This window comes from Natrix helvetica, assembly GCF_964273705.1.
Source record: "Natrix helvetica genome assembly, chromosome: 1".
Taxonomy (NCBI): Eukaryota; Metazoa; Chordata; class Lepidosauria; order Squamata; family Natricidae; genus Natrix; species Natrix helvetica.
Genome location: NC_138548.1, coordinates 247,768,555 through 247,787,180, shown reverse-complemented (window position 1 = coordinate 247,787,180; position 18,626 = coordinate 247,768,555). Strand labels below are relative to the sequence as shown.

The 18,626-nt window shown below is 36.8% G+C and overlaps 1 protein-coding gene and 1 long non-coding RNA gene across 6 annotated transcripts in view; one reads left to right on the top strand and one right to left on the bottom strand.

Annotated features, from left to right (window-relative positions):
* The window catches only part of RECQL5 (RecQ like helicase 5), a 73,129-nt gene that overhangs the window by 3,560 nt on the left and 50,943 nt on the right, over nt 1-18,626 (top strand). For all 5 annotated transcript variants that reach the window (XR_014173743.1, XM_081935081.1, XM_081935079.1 and 2 more), the window contains exons 4-8: nt 371-889; nt 4,390-4,495; nt 4,622-4,733; nt 4,956-5,118; nt 8,319-8,401. Coding sequence is in view for 4 of the 5 variants with exons in the window: in XM_081935081.1 (XP_081791207.1) it covers nt 371-889; nt 4,390-4,495; nt 4,622-4,733; nt 4,956-5,118; nt 8,319-8,401 (983 nt within the window). In the remaining variant the exon portion in view is untranslated. The remainder of the gene's footprint in view (nt 1-370; nt 890-4,389; nt 4,496-4,621; nt 4,734-4,955; nt 5,119-8,318; nt 8,402-18,626) is intronic.
* LOC309383015 lies at nt 11,119-18,245 on the bottom strand. Its single transcript, XR_014173744.1, has 3 exons — nt 18,109-18,245; nt 13,319-14,903; nt 11,119-11,790 (listed from the first exon to the last, which is right to left on the bottom strand). It is a non-coding gene; the product is annotated as an uncharacterized lncRNA (long non-coding RNA).

Here is an 18,626-nt window from a genome sequence, read left to right as displayed (position 1 = left end):
AAGATTATATATGTAATTGTTCTGAATTATCTTTCTGTATCAAACTTTAGGGTTGTTTAAAAGTTTCACGTAAATAAAAATTCAAAGAATTAATCCATTGTTTTTAACCTTTGGTACTATATTGGATGTTGCTCATTGTCATCTTTCTTTAATCAACTTGTTTAATTAAATAGAGGCAAATCAAATACTGTAGGTAATTTCAACCACTGTAGTTTAAAGAATACTCTTAAGGACGTAAAATTAAAAATTGCATGTATAGTAAATGTGTTTGAAAATTCTAAATATAGTTAGATGATCATAAATGTCTTTAAGTTGCAGCAATTTGCTGGTCAGATTCTTTCTGTAAAGTTACCTTTCTCTTTTCCCATAGGACCAAGTGGATCATTTGCTCTCTCTCAAAGTCAGAGTGAGCTCTTTCAATTCCAAGATGTCTGCTCAGGAGAGAAAAGCCATCCTTGCTGACTTGACAAGTGACCATCCTAAGATAAAGCTGCTGTACATCACTCCAGAGATGGCAGCTTCTGCTTCTTTTCGGCCCTCCTTGGAGCGTCTAATATCTCAAAATCTTATCTCTTATCTGGTAGTTGATGAAGCTCACTGTGTTTCCCAGTGGGGGCATGACTTCCGACCAGACTATCTGCATCTTGGCTCCTTACGTTGTCGCATGCCCAATATATCATGCATAGCCCTGACAGCCACAGCTACTAAGCAAGTTCAGGAAGATATTATAGCCCTGCTGAAGTTAAAGCAACCTGTTGCCACTTTCAGGACACCTTGCTTCAGGCCCAATCTGTACTATGATGTGCAGTATAAAGACCTTTTAGCAGATCCTTATGAAAATCTGAAGGATTTCTGTCTGAAGTCTCTTGGACAGCAAAATGAATTAGGGGTGAGTGAAGTCTCTCAAAAAAGGTTGTTTATGGCTTATGGGCCTTAGGTAATTTACAACTACCATGATAGGACAAAACTTGGATTGAATCATATTTACTTTGCTACTTGTTCAGAGAGAGGAATTCCCTGACACGACATACATATGACATCACATGCATCTATTGAGAGATAACTAGGAACTCAGCTGTGAAATATACCTGTAACTTTATGGATAATAATCTGTAATAGGTTCAAAAGTATATAGTTCATTCAAAACTATACTCAGGATTTATTTCTGAGTAGACATGCATGGGATAATTCTGTTGAAGTGGCTTTTTCCAGAAAAACAAGTAAATGATGTAGTAGTATTACAGAAAGAATAATTATGTACAGATAATCATTGACTTAACAATAGTTCATTTAGTGACGTTCAAACTTACAGCGGCAGTGAAAAAAGTGACTTATGACCGTTTCTCATAATTACAATTTTTTGACATCCCAATGATCATGTGATCAAAATTCAGAGACTTGTCAACTGGTTCATACATGACCATTGCTGTGTCCCAAGGTCATTTTTTGCAACCTTCTGACAAGCAAAGTCAATAGGAAAGCCAGATTCACTTAACAGCTGGGTTACTAACTTATCAGCTGCAGTGATTCACTTAACAATTGTGGAAAGAAAGGTCATAAAATGGGGCAAAATTTACTTAACAACTGTCTCACTTAGCAATTTGTGTTTCTGTTCAATTGTAGCTCAATTGTGGTAGTAAGTCAAAGACTGCCTGTATATCCAGTAAGGGAAGCTATGGTCCTCTAAACTTTCTTCAGTGCTAGATCTCAACACCCTCAGCATTGCCCACATTAACCTGGGCTACTGGAAGAGTTTATTTTGCAGCATGGAGAACTGTAATCCCACTCTCACAATATTATTTCTATATATGCCGGAATAAAGGAGGGATATAAATAAGTACATAGGTGACATATATCCAAAAGGCTCAAAGGAAAGAATCCAAATTCTGCAGATTTCATTTAGTAAGTATGAACTTTTCAGCAGCACATTAGAGTTTGAATTCTTGATTAGTTTAGCAGAGTCAGATTGGAGCAAAAAGACTGTACATGAAAATGCAGATTATATAAATATTGTATAGGAATATAAGATTATATAAACTTACTAGCTGTACCCAGCCACGCGTTGCTGTGGCCCAGTCTGGTTAAATGGAAAAGAAAGAAAAGAGAAAGCGCAAGTCCCCTGGTAGAGGCAGCCCCCGCATGGAAGTAAGCCACGGTGGCCCCTGCAAGAGCCACCACGGAGGACGCTCCCACAGGCCCCTGCCTGGCCGAGCTGAGGAGGAGGAGGAGGCCGCTGCCCCCGACCAGGCTTCCCTCAGCGGTGGCAGCAAAAGGAGGTGTCCGGCGTCCCCTGAGGAGCAGGAGGTGGAGGAGGAGGAAGGAGCTGCTGTTGGTGACGCGGACGCGAGGCAGCCCCCACTGGCCGCGGCCCCATCCAGAGACACCGTCGCCGCTGCAGTCGCCGCCTCACGGGGCACCCAGCAGCTGCCCCAGCCCCGCTGTGCCTCAGGCTGACACCGCCGCCCCCCGTCAGAGCCGCCTTGGTGAGGCGGAGCTGGCTCCCTTTGAGGGGGGTGGAGACTGCGCGCAGCTGGCCGGGCTGAGGAGACGCTCCGCCTCCACTGCCTCTGGAGCTCCACTGGGCTGGGCGTGGGGAGGTCGGCTTAAGGGTGGGAGGAGGCGGCCGAGAGATGGGGCAGGCGCCACCCCGCCGCAGACAGCAAAGGCCTGGCGGGAGGGGAGGAGAGAGGGGAGGGGGAGGCCGAAAGGCTTCGGCTCCCCTTGGTGGAAATGGCGAAGCTCGTCGGAGAAGGGGAAAGGGTGCAGCCGCAGCCCAGCCACAAATATAAAGGGACCATCGGGACGAAGCTTGATAGAGGCCGAACTGTTCCGAATATACTATACTCAAGAAATGAACGCTATGGTATAGCATGTGTTGCTTTTACATCCAGCAGATGGCGCTGGTTTTCAAAAAAGCATGTTTTTACAAAAAAACATGTTTTTACCGGTCACAGGTGTGACATCTATACAATATACATATATAAAAACATGCGTGTAGTCAAATGCAACGTTGTGTCAAAATTTCAAAGTAATCGGTGAAGAACTTTCGGAGATTTGAGATTTTGAACAAACATTACATTTTTATTTATATAGATGTAAGTGTTGTAGATTCTAGCTTATTGTGGAGTAAACATAACCTGTATCACCTCATGGGAAAATGGAATAAATATAATATTACCTTATTCTTTTTCCCATAAGGATACAAGTTGTGTAGTCTATTGAATTTTTTAAAAAGAAAGCTACGGGTATTTTCTAAGAGGCATTATGGTTAAACTGTTGATCCCAGATTTGTATCCAGGATCAGTCATAGACATTCTTGGGCCACTCACTGTTTCTTAATCCAGTATACCCCACAGATAGTTACAGAAGACATCAGAAAAAAGGATGCTATTGAGCTCTCAGAGAAAAAGCAGGATATGAGTCTAATAATAATTATGGTAGATAGTATAAATACTACATTAAAATTCAGAGTCATCCAAAGTTGTGCTTTACAAGTTGGGAAGCCATATAAATTTTTGAAATAAACATCTAAAAATATTTTGAAGTTGCAACTTTCAATTTCCTCTGCATATGTGTATATAGCTCTGTAGTGCAAACTGCAAAATCAATTTAAGGACATATCACTTTAGTCTCCAGTATATTTGTCTGTTTATTTAAAATATTTGTATGTAGTAGTTGTCACCAAGGACTGAAGATAAGAACCATTTGTTTAACATTGTCGTAACTTTGAATGGTCACTGAATTGTTAAGTGAGGACTGCTTGTATAATAATTCATTTGGCACTTTAGATCTGTAGTTTAGAAAACTTAGGTATTTCTAGAAACCTGTTCTGTCACACTTAGCATCCCTGAAGGTTGCCAAGCTTTTTGTTAAAGTCAATATAAGAAAGAAAGGGGAAAGAATGGCTTATGTGAGGTAATAGAGACAAAAGAATATTACCACAGAGAACTGGGAATTGACCTTTTATATCAGGAGGGGAACTATGGCCCTTTTATGACTTATGGACTTCAATTCCCAGAATTCCTGAACCAGCCATGCTGGGAGTTGAAGTCCACAAGTCATAAAGGGGTCATAGTACTCCACCTCTGATCTATATGGATGGCTGGAGTCAGATAACATAAACATTGTCCACTGGTAGTCTTTTTTTGGCTTGATTGTTCAGAGTAGCAGATACTGTTCAGACTTTTGTACAAGTTCTGCTTCTATTTGGAAGAAGGAAAATCAAAAGGTTCACGAGAATATGTTGGCTTCTGTATAAAATATGCAATGTTAACCCTAAGCCAAGCACATGAACTTATCTTTTAGCAACTCATATCTGTAGTTTTAGTGTTTATTGTTGCATTTACTTATGATGCTAATGTTAGCTTCATTCTCTTTTCCTTTATGCAGGGGTATCCTGGCTGTGGAATTATCTACTGCAGGATGAGAGATGCTTGTGAGCAAGTGTCTATTGAACTAAGTTATAGGGGAGTAAAAGCCAAGGCATATCATGCAGGTAATGAAAACTCTCTTTCTTTCCACTCCAAGCAATTATTTAGAGAACACACAAAAAAGTTTCTTAGGATAAATGGATGGATAAAGTCTGCTGATATTATACTATTGTCCTTTGTTTTTTCCTAAGGGCTGAAGCTAGTAGAGCGAACCTCCATTCAAAATGAATGGATGGAGGAAAAATTTCCAGTTATTGTTGCTACTATCAGTTTTGGAATGGGAGTTGACAAACCCAATGTCAGGTGCGTGTAAAATGATCACCAAGTAGCCAAACGGTTTGTGCTTTCAATATCAGTATATGTCTTTGCTTCTTTTCATTTAATAAGATAGGGGTGGGGGTGGGGGAAGAAATAACAAACTGGCCTACATTTATTGCTGTGGGTTGGTTGGTCTTTAATATGGATGCATTTTAAAACTTTTAGATGTATCCCACATTAAGATTATTATTGGTTTACATCACACAGATTTGTTGCACACTGGAATATTTCAAAATCGATGGCTGGATATTACCAAGAATCAGGAAGGGCAGGGAGAGATGGGAAGCCATCAAGCTGTCGCCTTTATTACTCTCATACTGACAGAGAACAAATCTGCTTTCTCATCAAGAAAGAAATTACCACGCTTCAGGTAGGGACCTTGTGTGGTATGGCTTCAGTGAATTTTTTCTTTACCAAATCAACTGCTCATAACTTAAGAATCCTTCATTTACTGTGTACTATCACATGTCAATGCTCACAAAAACTAGTTTAATTTTGTATTTGAATAAAACAGGCAAGATACATCTTAATATGTACATGGCAGTGTAGAGCCTTTCAGATTTTACTGCTTCATCTTTGTGAAGGTAACAGTCATGCTTGTTAATATGCAAATAGTGTATTTTTGTGTAATATTCAGTGTAATATGCAAACTATGTATTTTTATATACATATTCTATTCTACTCATAAGTAATACGTTGAAAATCATAATGGATTTTTTTTTGGTACAAAATTTCCACACTGTATTGGCTTACATTCCATTTCTCCCCTTAATACCACTATTGTCCATGTTTTCTCCAAAATCAGATTGGCTTTTTTTAGCAATGATCTCACCAGTTGCAATTTATTCCATATTCTGCACTTGAACAGAGACAGCATAAGATCTTTCAACTTTCTTTACCTTGTATCAATTCCTTCAATAAACTAGTCCTTCAACTGTTTGCACAGAGCAGGATCTAGGGGTTTGGTATTTTTTTACAACTTGGAGAAATCCCCACATTTTACCATATCTAAGATTTACATGATCTCACACACTGAAAGGAGGTAAGGGCTTAATCCCCCCCCCCATTATAATATTACACTGTTTTCTTATCTATGCTTCAATTGTTCATACATATCTCTGCAATCATCTTGTGAGTTTAGCAAAATACTAGATGCTGGTAACCCACTTTGTAAACATTTCCCATCAGTAATTGTGCTAGTGACTTTTTGTCCAAATAGGATTGTTTCTATAAACTCAAAGATGCAAATAAAAATCAGACCACTAGAAATCAGTTTATGTCAAATTTAAATGTTTGCTTATTTAACTTCAAATTTCTTTCTTCACGTACAGAGTTTATATTGCTTTTGATATACTTCTGAAGCTGAAGAGCTATCAAATGGTAAATCTTTGAATTGGTGTCTTCCAAAAGGTGTATTGAATATACATAGCTTAGAATTTGTGTCATCTAATTGAGCTTGCAAAATTCATTGCTTGATCTAGGGCAACAAACATTTTGTCTCTCACTAAATTAGTTAGTCATATAATTGCCCAATCTGGCAAGAATATGCTTTAAAAAAACCTCTATTATGGGGGCATTAATACCTTTGCCTCCCCTTTGTTTCCTTGTTAGCATTCTTTTGTGGTGCACAGTGATTTTCAGATTTTCCAACAACACTTGCAGCTTCTGCTTATCAGAGTGCTTATCTTCAGATTAGAATGAATTGAAATTTATGTTACTTCCTCCCTAGCAACATGCATAATGAAGCTGCCTGTGGTTTCCCATTCTTTTTGTTGGTTCTACTTCCCACACAGTACAGCTGAAATACAGCTTTGTTTCCATCTTCTCCAAGTTTTTTATACATTTCCCAAAAACATATTTGAAGGCTATTGCTGTTTCATAGCACCATCCAAAAAATTTTCTGTTGATTTTTTACATATGTTATGTTCCTTAGCACAACAAACATAGAAAACACACAGAAAGACAAATTCAGTCTGGAGGTAGGTTCTAGCCTTACAAAAAGAAAAGACCCACATCCACACACATCTGGCTCCTCTTATTTATTCATAAGGAATAGGTTGTAATTGGTAATAATACTGAGGAAAAAAATGAAGGCTCATTTGCTGTATTCTTATATGAAAGAGAAGTATATCCATAAAGAATGTAGTTTCAAATTGCTGCAGTACTTTTATAGGGTTTAAATAAAATGCATATTTGTTTGTAGCATCATTATAGCCTAACCGTAGTTTTAATCCTTCTAGCCTGTATTTTAAATTTTTAGGGGTAGGTTTTTAGGTTGTTTTTAATTTTTATCATACTGTACAGCCTAGTATTTAATTTGATTTTATGGGTATCTAAGAGTATTTAATTTTGTATACTGTTTTTTATTGTGTTGTCTGTACACCGTCCGGAGTCCCCTCGGGGAGAGGGGGCGGTCTATAAATTTTATATATGTATGTATGTATGTATGTATGTATGTATGTATGTATTTGTGTTACAACCCTTGGTATGACTAAATATGGGAGGAAGGTCACTACTCCCTCTTTCTGTCCTTTGGCTTATCACAGAAGACCATGCAGGCAGAAAACCATATTTTTATTTTTACTGTTGCCTTTTTATGGTCACTACTCCCTCTTTCTGTCCTTCGGCTTATCACAGAAGACCATGCAGGCAGAAATTATTTTCTGCCGGCATGGTCTTCTGTGATAAGCCGAAGGACAGAAAGAGGGAGTAGTGACCTTCCTCCCATATTTAGTCATACCAGGGGTTGTAACACAAATACATACCTATTTCCCTGACTCAACTGATAAGGAAGAGAACCCGTGGCTTAGTGGTTAAGACTCCTGCCTAAGATATATACAGCCCGGGTTCTAATCCCTGTAAGGGTATGGCTAGCTGATGAGAGCTAATTTGCTCGAAATAGATCTATCCTAGTCTCCCTTTATTTATTTATCAGTACAATTACAACACAAATATATATATATATGTATGTATGTATGTATATATATGTGTATGTATATATATGTATGTGTATGTATGTATGTATGTGTATGTATGTATGTATGTGTATGTATATATATATATATATATATATATATATATATAATGTTTTCGTAGATTTTCACGGGTGTAGGTATGCTGGTTTTGTTGTATATATATATTTGTGTTACAACCCCTGGTATGCCTAAATATGGGAGGAAGGTCACTACTCCCTCTTTCTGTCCTTCGGCTTATCACAGAAGACCATGCAGGCAGAAAACCATATTTTTATTTTTAATGTTGCCTTTTTTAATTTTTAATGTTGCCAAATACAAATACAACATATATATATACATACATATATATATATATATATATATATATATATATATATATATATATATATATATATATACACATATATACATATATACATATATATACACACACACACATATACACACACACACACACACACACACACACACACACACATATATATATATATAATGCAACTAAGGATAATGTGACATTGTTGTGAATAAATGGCTTTCTGAATTCAGTGCTTCAGGACATAGATAGCTTTGTTTATTCTGTTTTATGTTTCCTCAGGGAAAACGAGGTTCCTTGAAGGAGTCTGATAAAGCTGTGATGAAAGCCTTTGAGGTTATGGTCGCCTTCGCTGAAAATCTTTTGTAAGTATAGATGGATACTTAGATGGTTGGAAGCTTTCTCTTCTATGCTGTGGTGTGTGTGTGTGTGTGTGTGTGTGTGTGTGTGTGTGTGTGTTACATAATAGCATCTGTAGCAATTTTATTATTTGATAAGATGGTCAGGACTAAGGTTGGGCTGGTAGCACAAGAGGCCTATGTTCTGTCAGTTTTTCCTTCAGAGGATCTGTGAGAAACCTGCCCTCTATATTACCATTTTTGGGAAGCTTCTCTTCATTGAAAAAAAAAGGTGTGAAGCCTAACAGCTTGAGGATGAAAAATTAAATAGGTTGCTCCATAGTTACTGATGTTCCTTATTTAAAATAGTAGCTGCAATATTCAGTAATTAGTGTAGAAATTACAACCTGTGCAAAAATAAATTCTATATTTAAGATAAATTGTGCTGTTGGAGTCATGAGGAACTTACTTTTGCAGTAAGACAGTAATGTATAGGTGCTAAACATAGGAAAATATAGGTTTGTCTGTAGTCTAGTATGCCATTGTTGGATTTCCAGAATGCATTTAATATAGTATTACAGAGATGCCAGGCAATAATGGTGGGCAGGACTGAGGCTCACATGTGGATAGGAAAGATATATTTTCTTACTTAGTTTTGGGGGCTTTAATTGAAGACTGGGGCTGTAATTATGAGGTTCAAAAGCTTTCTCTGGATCTGTACCTTCATTCAGCTGAAGAAACATCATGATCAGTGATATCAAATATTTAACAAATTGTATTCATTTACAGAGCACTTGTTGGTTAGCTTTATCCATATTACGGTAGAATAAGAAAAACTCAAGACTTTATGATTATATGGTTGTATTAGCATACTTATTTGGGCAATACGTTTGAGCTTGCCATTGGTTTCTTCCAGGATTTCTCCCCCAACTTTCCAATCTAGCCTACAACTTCAAATTTCATTAGAAAAGAATGCATGTTGCTTGAAGTTGAACTATGGAGTCCTAAGTGCGTTGTAAGCTTGGTTGTTTGCTTGCGGTTATTTCATTACCAAATAGGTAACATAATCAGGAATAGTTAGATAATGACATGTTTGCAAGCAAACAACCAAATTCAAAGCTCACCAAGGACCCCACAGCTTCTAATCTCCTGGTGGCTTTCCATCCAAATGCTGACCAAGTATTACAGTGTTTTGCTCAGGGATGGGATTCGCTGGTTTAGGTGAACCAGTAGCTCCGAAGATCAGCTGAGAGCAAACCGATCCGCTCCGACCTTCAGGTGGGCTGCTCCTGAACTATACCCACCTATATTTTCTTGATTTTTAGCCCAGCTGATGGGGCGGGAGAGTGGATTGCCTCAACTGTTTTCCCAACAACTATGCACATGCACGCAGCGCGAGTCAGGCATGACAGGCGTGCATGCGCTTAGGGAACTGGTTGTTAAACCGGTAGGATTCCACCCCTGGTTTTGCTTTTTCAAGATCAGCCCAAATTGCCTACATAATGGTAACATGGTAGAATAAGGTTACAAGAAGACGATAAAAATTTGTTGACATCATTCTTGAATAATTGTTGATCATTGGTACTACAGTGTCGTTTCATATATTTACTTTATTTACTTCCATTCCAGTGTTAAGACTTGTAAGGTGAGTTGATCTATTCTGAAATAAATTATTTGGGGGGAGTTGCTACCTAAATCTTGGAATCGTGGGGGTTTATTTGTAAAGCTATTGGAATTTCATTTATTTTGTATGTTTTCTTCCCAGGTCTTAATGTAGACTATGATTCTGTATTCACCATACCTTTTTTGAGGCAGATTATAATCTAATATCTGGGCAATATTATTCCATATTCTGTGGCTAATTATAGACTTGATGTCTCTGGTTTTAGTCAGGAGTTATGCCTATTCTGCCACACTGCTTGAAAGGAATAGATTTTTCATACGTACATAGAAAAGATAATTGGGGGGAAAAGATTTTTCATATACTCTACATGTAGAAAAGACAACATAAAGCAAATTGTCCTTCAGGGACTTCAACTGATCCTCAGCTAAGTACTTTTCATTAGGGCAGTGATTTGAATTAAAGGGCAAATCTGAATCAGCAGCTTTCTGTATATGTACTTCACACCTGTTAGGAACACTTTGAAGCAACTGCATCTTTTCCTGGGGCCACCCAGCTGCCTTCTACAGCTGGCATGTAAACCCAGGAAAATTCATATTTGGCTTAAAGTATTTCAAGCAATTGGTACAAGTATGTTCATTTGTGGCTCAACTGGCATAACCTTTGAATTGTTGTCGACCATATTTTTTATGGCACTTGCCTGACTACTGTACAAGTGAGAATGGAGATTACTCTTATAACATGCTTTTTCTTATTTCTGTGACTGCTTTGGGTCATTTTCTTCTCCTATTCTTGAGTGGTTCTAGGTTTCATATTGGTTGGGATAATATGTAGATTTGGCTACATATTGAATGAATGGCAAATGAAAACCATTAGAATGAGAAGAATGCTTTCATTGTTTGTTATGGAAATAATCCTAACTATCCATAATACCTCCAAATTGTTGGTGAAAATTTTCATGAAATCAACATTTGCATGGCCCTGTGTAATACTCAGATGTAGCATCCAAGTACCCATGAAAGATAATCCATCTTGTGTATGCAAGAATTTGTACATATGCTGTATGAAGAATGTTACAGTATATTTACTTGGACAACAAAATAGATTGTATAAAGGATTAGGCTATTTTTTATTTTAAATAACGATTTGATTTTTGTTCATAACATTGAGTTTAGATGTAACAGATGCTATAAATGGACCAACTTTAAGGTACTTTCACATTTTAAAAGTTTGCTAGAGAAAAAAGTTAAGTAGATAATCTTCAGAAAAATTATATATAATCTGAAGTACAAAACTGGCCTTTTGAAAGATTAAATGAAAATTTCGGAGATCACAGACATTTATTGTTCAGTTTTCCATTGCAAATAGACACCACCCTTGCATCAAAAACACAGCAGAAACCTGGTTGCTTAATGCAAACTTCACTTGGAGTAAGCCCTCGGATGCTAGTTGGTTTTGTGCTTTAGCAGCACCAGTTTCTTCTTTGATGCATTCATTTCTAAACTCAAAAGATAAAACAGCAAGAAGAAGGAGCTCTTTATACTGCTCAGTCCCTCTGTAGTTAAAATATCGTAAAGGCAAGTGATCTGATGCTTTACTCAGAACTCAGTTTATTCCTTTCAGTTGAACAGCAGCCAAAGATCACAGCAAACAAAATGATGACAATGATGATAGTGAAGAATGAAACTATCACCACTAGTCCCCCAAGAACCCAATCATCCGTCAGAATCCGTGTTTTCATATCTTCTACAAATGGAAAAGCTGCTTGCTTTGCAGTTGGCATTGTTTCCAGGCCCTGAAGAATGCAGGAAATGAAATGTATATATACACTTATTTAATTGACAATGTTTAAAAAAATTCTCTAGTCAAAGTTATTTCCAGGCTACAATTCTCAAACAACACAGGTAGTCCTTAACTTATGACCAGTTGCTTAGCAACTGTTCAAAGTTACAATGGAATTACCTTCAGGCCAGTGGTGGGATTCAATTTTTTTTTATTACCGGTTCTGTGGTCGTGGCTTAGTGGGCGTGGCAGGGGAAGGATACTGTAAAATCTCCATTCCCTCCCCACTCCAGGAGAAGGTTACTGCAAAATCCCCATTCCCTCCTGATCAGCTGGGAGGCAGAGAACAGATGAGGACGGGGCCAGTCAGAGGTGGTATTTACTGGTTCTCAGAACTACTCAAAATTTCCGCTACTGGTTCTCCAGAACTGGTCAGAACCTGCTGAATACCACCTCTGCTTCAGGCTACTTATGATCCAGATTCTAACTTCCAACACTCAAAGCCCCTTACTTGTTATGTGAGCAAAATGAATTGAAATACTGTTCTGATTGCTTCCTAGTGTCTGATATAGACTGCCAACTCTGCTACTATTTGAACTTACAATGTGAACACATGCTAAGTGGTATTTCACATTGTACTAAGCAATAATGTGTTTGGTATTTTGAATAAAGCAATTCTGGTTTATTCAAAAAACCACGTTTAAACCAACTATGACATAGTATAAATCAGGCATTGTGATGTGCACTAGAATTTTTGAACAATCCAGCTATTTTTTTACCCTCCTTGCAAATAACAATAGTGAATTCAAGCTGTCAGCTGATATTGCTGGGCAAAAATTTTCCTATGTCTCACAAATGTTAATGTTCTACCTTTCAAGCAGAAATTTCTCATATTTTGCATTTCAATTTTTAAGTAAAAGTGGCATGACTAATTATCTTAATATGAAATATCATTTTTAAAGGCAACATTTTAAAGCCACTTTCATTTTTACAGTAATTTTCCCTATTTTGATTTCACTTAAAAAACATGAATTATGCATTGAATCAGCAAATGTAAAGTGAACTGATTAAAGACTGAAAATTAAACATTAGCTGGAGTCAGCCTTTTTATAACTAGTCTTTCTTTCCAAATGTTGCCTTGAATCTGGGTTGGAATGAGAAGAGGCTAAGTGAAATGTAAATAATTTCCCTATTATAGGGGCATACTCAGTTTGAATGTTTGAAACGTTGTTAATTATCTGCATATTAGTGACTCCATTTACCTGAAGCTTCTTTATAGTACTACACATTTTATTTTAAAAGGATCTTTTATTTATTACTACATTCAGCCAATACAGCTAGAAGGAACAAAAATATTTCTAAAAATTCATCTGTGAGCCTTCAGGACTTTTTGGAATCCCAGAAGCACTTCCTATAAAATGATGATAACTTTCCCAACAGCAATTGCTTCAAATCTCAAATCTTTATAAAACAGCCATTTAGATGTAATAATTTTAATATAGTTGGAGAATATAAAAGCAAAAGAATCACTCTGTTCTTACCTTTATATAGATTTTGTCTATACTAGATGTGATTTGTTTCTGTGGAAGTCTACCAAATACACTCCTGTCTGCTGAAAGACCTTATTCATTTACGTGAATTGCAAATACAGAATATCTAATATAGGTATTTGTTCTTTAGTAAATCATTAGCACACCAATAGATTATTTCTCCTCCAATATAGAAGTTTCTAGGGGACAGGTTTATTTGCAATTCTGTTGTTATAAATACTGCTTTAAATTTATTTTCGTTGTGATTAATCTACCTTCAAAACTGAATTTGTCATAACTACAAGAAAAAGCATTCTGGAAAATTTTTAAATTTGCTGGGAATCCTCCCCCCCCCCCCCCATTTTTCTATTTGCTGGGAAATACATTTTGGTCCTGAGCTATCCATTTTCTTATGGATTATAAAGATACAATAAAAGTGGCATTTGCAGTAAAGATTCTGGATGAGAATGGGAAGACCCAGGTTCATATATTATTTACTTCTACAGTAGAAAAAAGTTGATTGTTTTATTAATTTTTCATCTAAAATGTTCATTATAAATGTTCATAAAAAGGTTCCTTCTTAAGCAGGTAATTGTTGTTTATATTCTATAAAGAATATGGCACTAATTTAGCTTGGGTGCTGAATGTGTTTTATAATTTTATGTTAAAGCAATATATATTTTATAGAAGTTTAAAGCCACAGTAATCCACCCAAGATTAAGATGTGAATGATGATAAATAAGTACACACTAGACTTTTCTTTCAGAAACAAAGTATGCATTGTTTCACATGCCTTCATTGAACATTGGTGGAACTAGTATTTCAAAAAGAGGTGCTTATTTTTTTCCTTGCAAGGCCTTTCTCAATACAACACATACTTTTGCTTCCCCCCCCCCAAAAAAAATCTCTTTAACAGATTTGTGAGAAAAGTAGGTGTGTCCATTAAAAGAGTTGAACACTTTCTCCTGAAAGACTTCCTCCCTATCCTTAAAAACAGTTATTTCGGTCTACAATTGGTTTCACTTTCTTTTAATCCAGCATTTTTTCCCAGTGTAATACTTGGTTTAACTTTATTATAGTATTAATGGAGATTCAGGATATTGTACATATTTTTCCCCTGTAGCGCACTATCATTGCATTGTTGGAAATGCTGGGCAATGATTTGGCTGTGGAATCATTTTGCGTGGCTGACTTGTTCTCTCCACAGTCTGGCAGCTGTGCAATTATAAAAAAGCAGCCATGTTTGAAATCAAGTTAATCTCTGTGTCTGTGGTTGTTGAAACTGTTTTCTTATTCCTGTCATTTGCACAAGGGAGTAACTTCTGAAGAGTGCACACCCAGAATAAATATACTGGAGGCCTTTCAACACTCTTTGTAGCATATAGAAATAGAACTTGCTGGCAGATGTAGCACCCTGCATCTCTCATCTTTACTTACGTTGACTGAGGTTCTTCCCAATTATAGTTTTAAATGTCTGGGCTATAAATTTCTCATCCTTCCACTAAGAAAAATAATTTCAGTTGTACCTTAATGCAGCAACACTGCATGACAACCTGGTTGGATGCTTGATAAATCTGGTTTTGCAACTTGCCTGGGACTGCAGAAATTTGGAAGAATTAAATATTTGCAGGCACAATATATAACGGGTACATTGCTCTAAGCTTTAGTCAAAAAAGTATAAAGTTTTAATTGAAATATGGCATATATATTCAGCATATTTAAAGTGCTGAACCAGAATAATGGCTTATTAATCTATGTTATTCAGAAATGTGGATTCATGGGATATTACTAGGTAGCTATGAGATTGCGTATTGTGATAATAGATAACCCTATTTCACGTTAAATTCAGAGTCAAATCGCTTTGGGGTAAACGAGATAGTCATCTATTACCACAATAGGAGTCTTAGCAGTCTAATTGTAGGTGATGACAAATATAGTCCAATACCTCTAAAGAACAGGAGATATACTGTTATTTACCACCAACTTTTCTATTTTGACTTACACAGGCCAAGTGTCATTATTTCTCTTTTGTGCACATTTAACCCTCTTTGAAATTGATTGAAGCAGAAAGTGTCTCTTTAGAAAGGGATTTATACTCTGTTGTAAGCAGTAGCTGGGTAGCTCATTCTTGGTTGTGTTTTTGCTGTACCATTTAGCATAATGCTGTTGTCCAGTTGTTGCACTCATTTCCTGAATGAAACCTGCTTTTGCTGTACTCTGTTTGATCTCTCTGTGTATAAATTCACCTTAAAACACAGACTCCCAATAAAGGGAGCAAAGGATTAAACTGTAAACCTCACTGAATGATTGGAAGACTTCCTGTTACCATGCCTCCTCCTTGAGTATAATCCAAGAGTTGCCTTTTTTCCCTTGGGTATATTTTAATTGCCTTAAATATAACATGAACCCACCACAACTATAAATTATTCATAAGAGTATTCATAAAGGACATATATAATTCTAAAAGCCCAACATAAAGTCAACCAATTCTTTTGTTCCCTTTTCTTTGAAATTAAGGATTTGTCATATACAAAGTTTAAACAGAAGATACCAAAACATTTAAAAAGGCAATAATTTTTAAAGACAAGAAACAATACAGCATTGTGAGCATTATCGTATCCCTTCGGCTTTTCTTGGGTATACAGCAGCTGTAGCATATGTACTCTCTTTGACAGTTGTTAATTCTTTTATTAGGAAGGGAAGGAAGACTACAGAATTTGTTGTTGCTTTTCTTTGCTGTCTCTGAACTCATTTGTCATCTTCAAGCTTACATCATTTTCTTAATGCATGACTTGCTTAGCTATCATGTCTCTGGTTAACTTAGCTTTAAATGGTTGAGCAGAGGGGAAACCATGCTTATGTCAGACTTCATTCTGCTGAATGCTTGCATATATCTTGATCTTCCTGGGGCTTCCTCAGCTGTAATGTGGAAATGAAATATGGTGCATGTTTGACCAGATTTTACCCTTGGAATTTTTAAAATTGTATTGTCTTGATAGGTTGAGGAGAGAAAACGACTGCAAACGGTGCATTTTCAACATGTCAAAAGCCATGTCATAAAATAGAGTCCTATGTTCAGGTTCAGTCTCTTTTTCCTTCTCTCTCTCTCCCTCTCTCTCCCTCTGTGTGTGTCTCTTACTTTAGCTCCTCATTTACCATTATGTTCCATGGATTGGTATGCCGTGTTGGAGTCGTTCCAAGTCTTTCCCCAACTTCTGTATTCTTTTTTAAATTCAGTTTTATAAATCATCTGCAGGCTGAACCTCAATCCTTTTGGCCTTCTCTTTTGGCTTTCCATCGTAGAAGCAGCTGCAGCAAAAGCTGCAAGCTACAATCATCATTGAAAGCATCGTAACTGAAAGGTGAAAGGAGACAAAGAATATTGGCTTTGGAAATGGACCAGAAATTAGAACCAGTCCAGCCCACTACGGAGTGAGTGTAGCAGATATAGTCCAGATGTAGCTTTAGAAAGTAATTTCTGAGATTGCTTATGATGCCAATAAAATGCTAGCTGATAAGAATTATAACTTTTGATATTCAAATTACAAATTGTGGCTTAGTGTTTTTAATTGTTGAGCTTCTTGGGCTTAAAATTGTGGTTATGCTTTCTGCCACACTCAGTGAGGAGATGTGGCGTGAGAGTATAGCTGAATACCTGATGCAGAAAAAGCATAAACAAAGTGTTGTGTTTATGCACATCCCACCCTTCTCCTTCTACATAGACATGAGGAAATTTTTACTGGATTTAGTTTCACCTCCCACAAACCCTGGTTTTTCCTCTTTCCTTTGCCACTGTAATAAATCTTCTCCTGGCCTCACAGGAGAAGGGGAGGAATAGACTCAACAATTTGCTTAGATTTGTTCAGGCTTGCCTGCCAGCCTCTCCTTTTCACAGTAACTTATTCTTCAGCTGCTTTTATTTAATGGTTATCTTCCTAAAAATTAACGGACCTTAATTAAATGTTCATTTGTTCTGTGAACTGTCTTATTCCTCCTGATCTAGTTCGGAGCTGTTTCAAATATGCACATGTTATTAGAATATTTCAGAAGTAAATATGTTCCATGGAAATACAATCACAGACATTTCATATTGCTTCATACAATTTGCTTTCTAATGTTTCAAGTATCCCTTCTTTTTTCACTGATAAATGTCCAGTTATAAACATGTATACTTCAATGTAATGTTGAGATGTACATGTTTACAATTATAGGTAGTCCTTGCTTAGTGGCCACAATTGGGACTGGCAACTGGTCATTAAGCAAAGTGGTTGTTAAATGAAGCCATTCTTACGATGTTAATTCTTTTTCTTTACAACCCAGCAAAGATCATAGATGTGAGGACTGGTTGTAAAGTTAACTTTTTCGCCACTGTTGTAACTAGTAATAGCCGTTAAACAAGGACTATCTATGCTTAGAGAGTGTTCATAACGTGGAACAAAAAAGATGCTAGTATAGTTTTTAAATCAAAAACTTTGTCATAATTCTTACTTTGTTGAATGGCCATGCTGATTTGGAATAGTAGGCATTGTAGCCCTGCATATCTGAAGCCATCCAGTTAGAGAAGCTTAATTTAAATATTGAATACATGTTACCATATTGAAAAGCTTTGCTGTATTGCACTATACATAAAGACTTCAGATTTTCCCATTCTAAATTAAAGCATTTAGTTCCTATAGTCTTCAACAGATACGAAAAGATTTAAATTACAGAATAAGCTTATGAAACAGCACTATTTAGAGCTCCTATCAAACACAGTAGCTGAGCACGGATCTGTTGCAAGCATCAGGAAACTGGATACTTACCAATGAATAAGATAATAATAAAAAAACAGACAATCTCCAACGGGTCAGCTTTGGGTAGTCTCTGGAGTTTAGCCCATAATTTGTAACCAATAGCACTGAGCTCTTTCTGAAATTCTTTGAAGGACATTCTGCTGTTCTCAGTCCACAGCTTGCAGTACTGGGGTACAGGGAGGAAGGCAGAAGACAATGTGTTTTGCTTTAGTTTCAGCTTGTGAACGCCAGGAAAAAAGACCTGCCTTTTATTTGAAGCCAGCAAAAAGCAAGATCATTAACAAAACAAGTTTATCCGGGCTGTGCCCCAGGATTTTCAGACAGCTGCTTGGATGAAGGTCCTTCAAGTTACCCAAACATTAAAATACATTGAAAGCAATCAAATGCTAATTTGCATTTGTCTCATTTTAAGGTTGTAGCACGTGGGTAGCATCTCCTTGTACAGAGCCCAAACAATCATGGGCATTATTTAATCATGTGTTTATTTAAAGTATGTGTGTTGTATCTTCATAGTACATTATCAATGG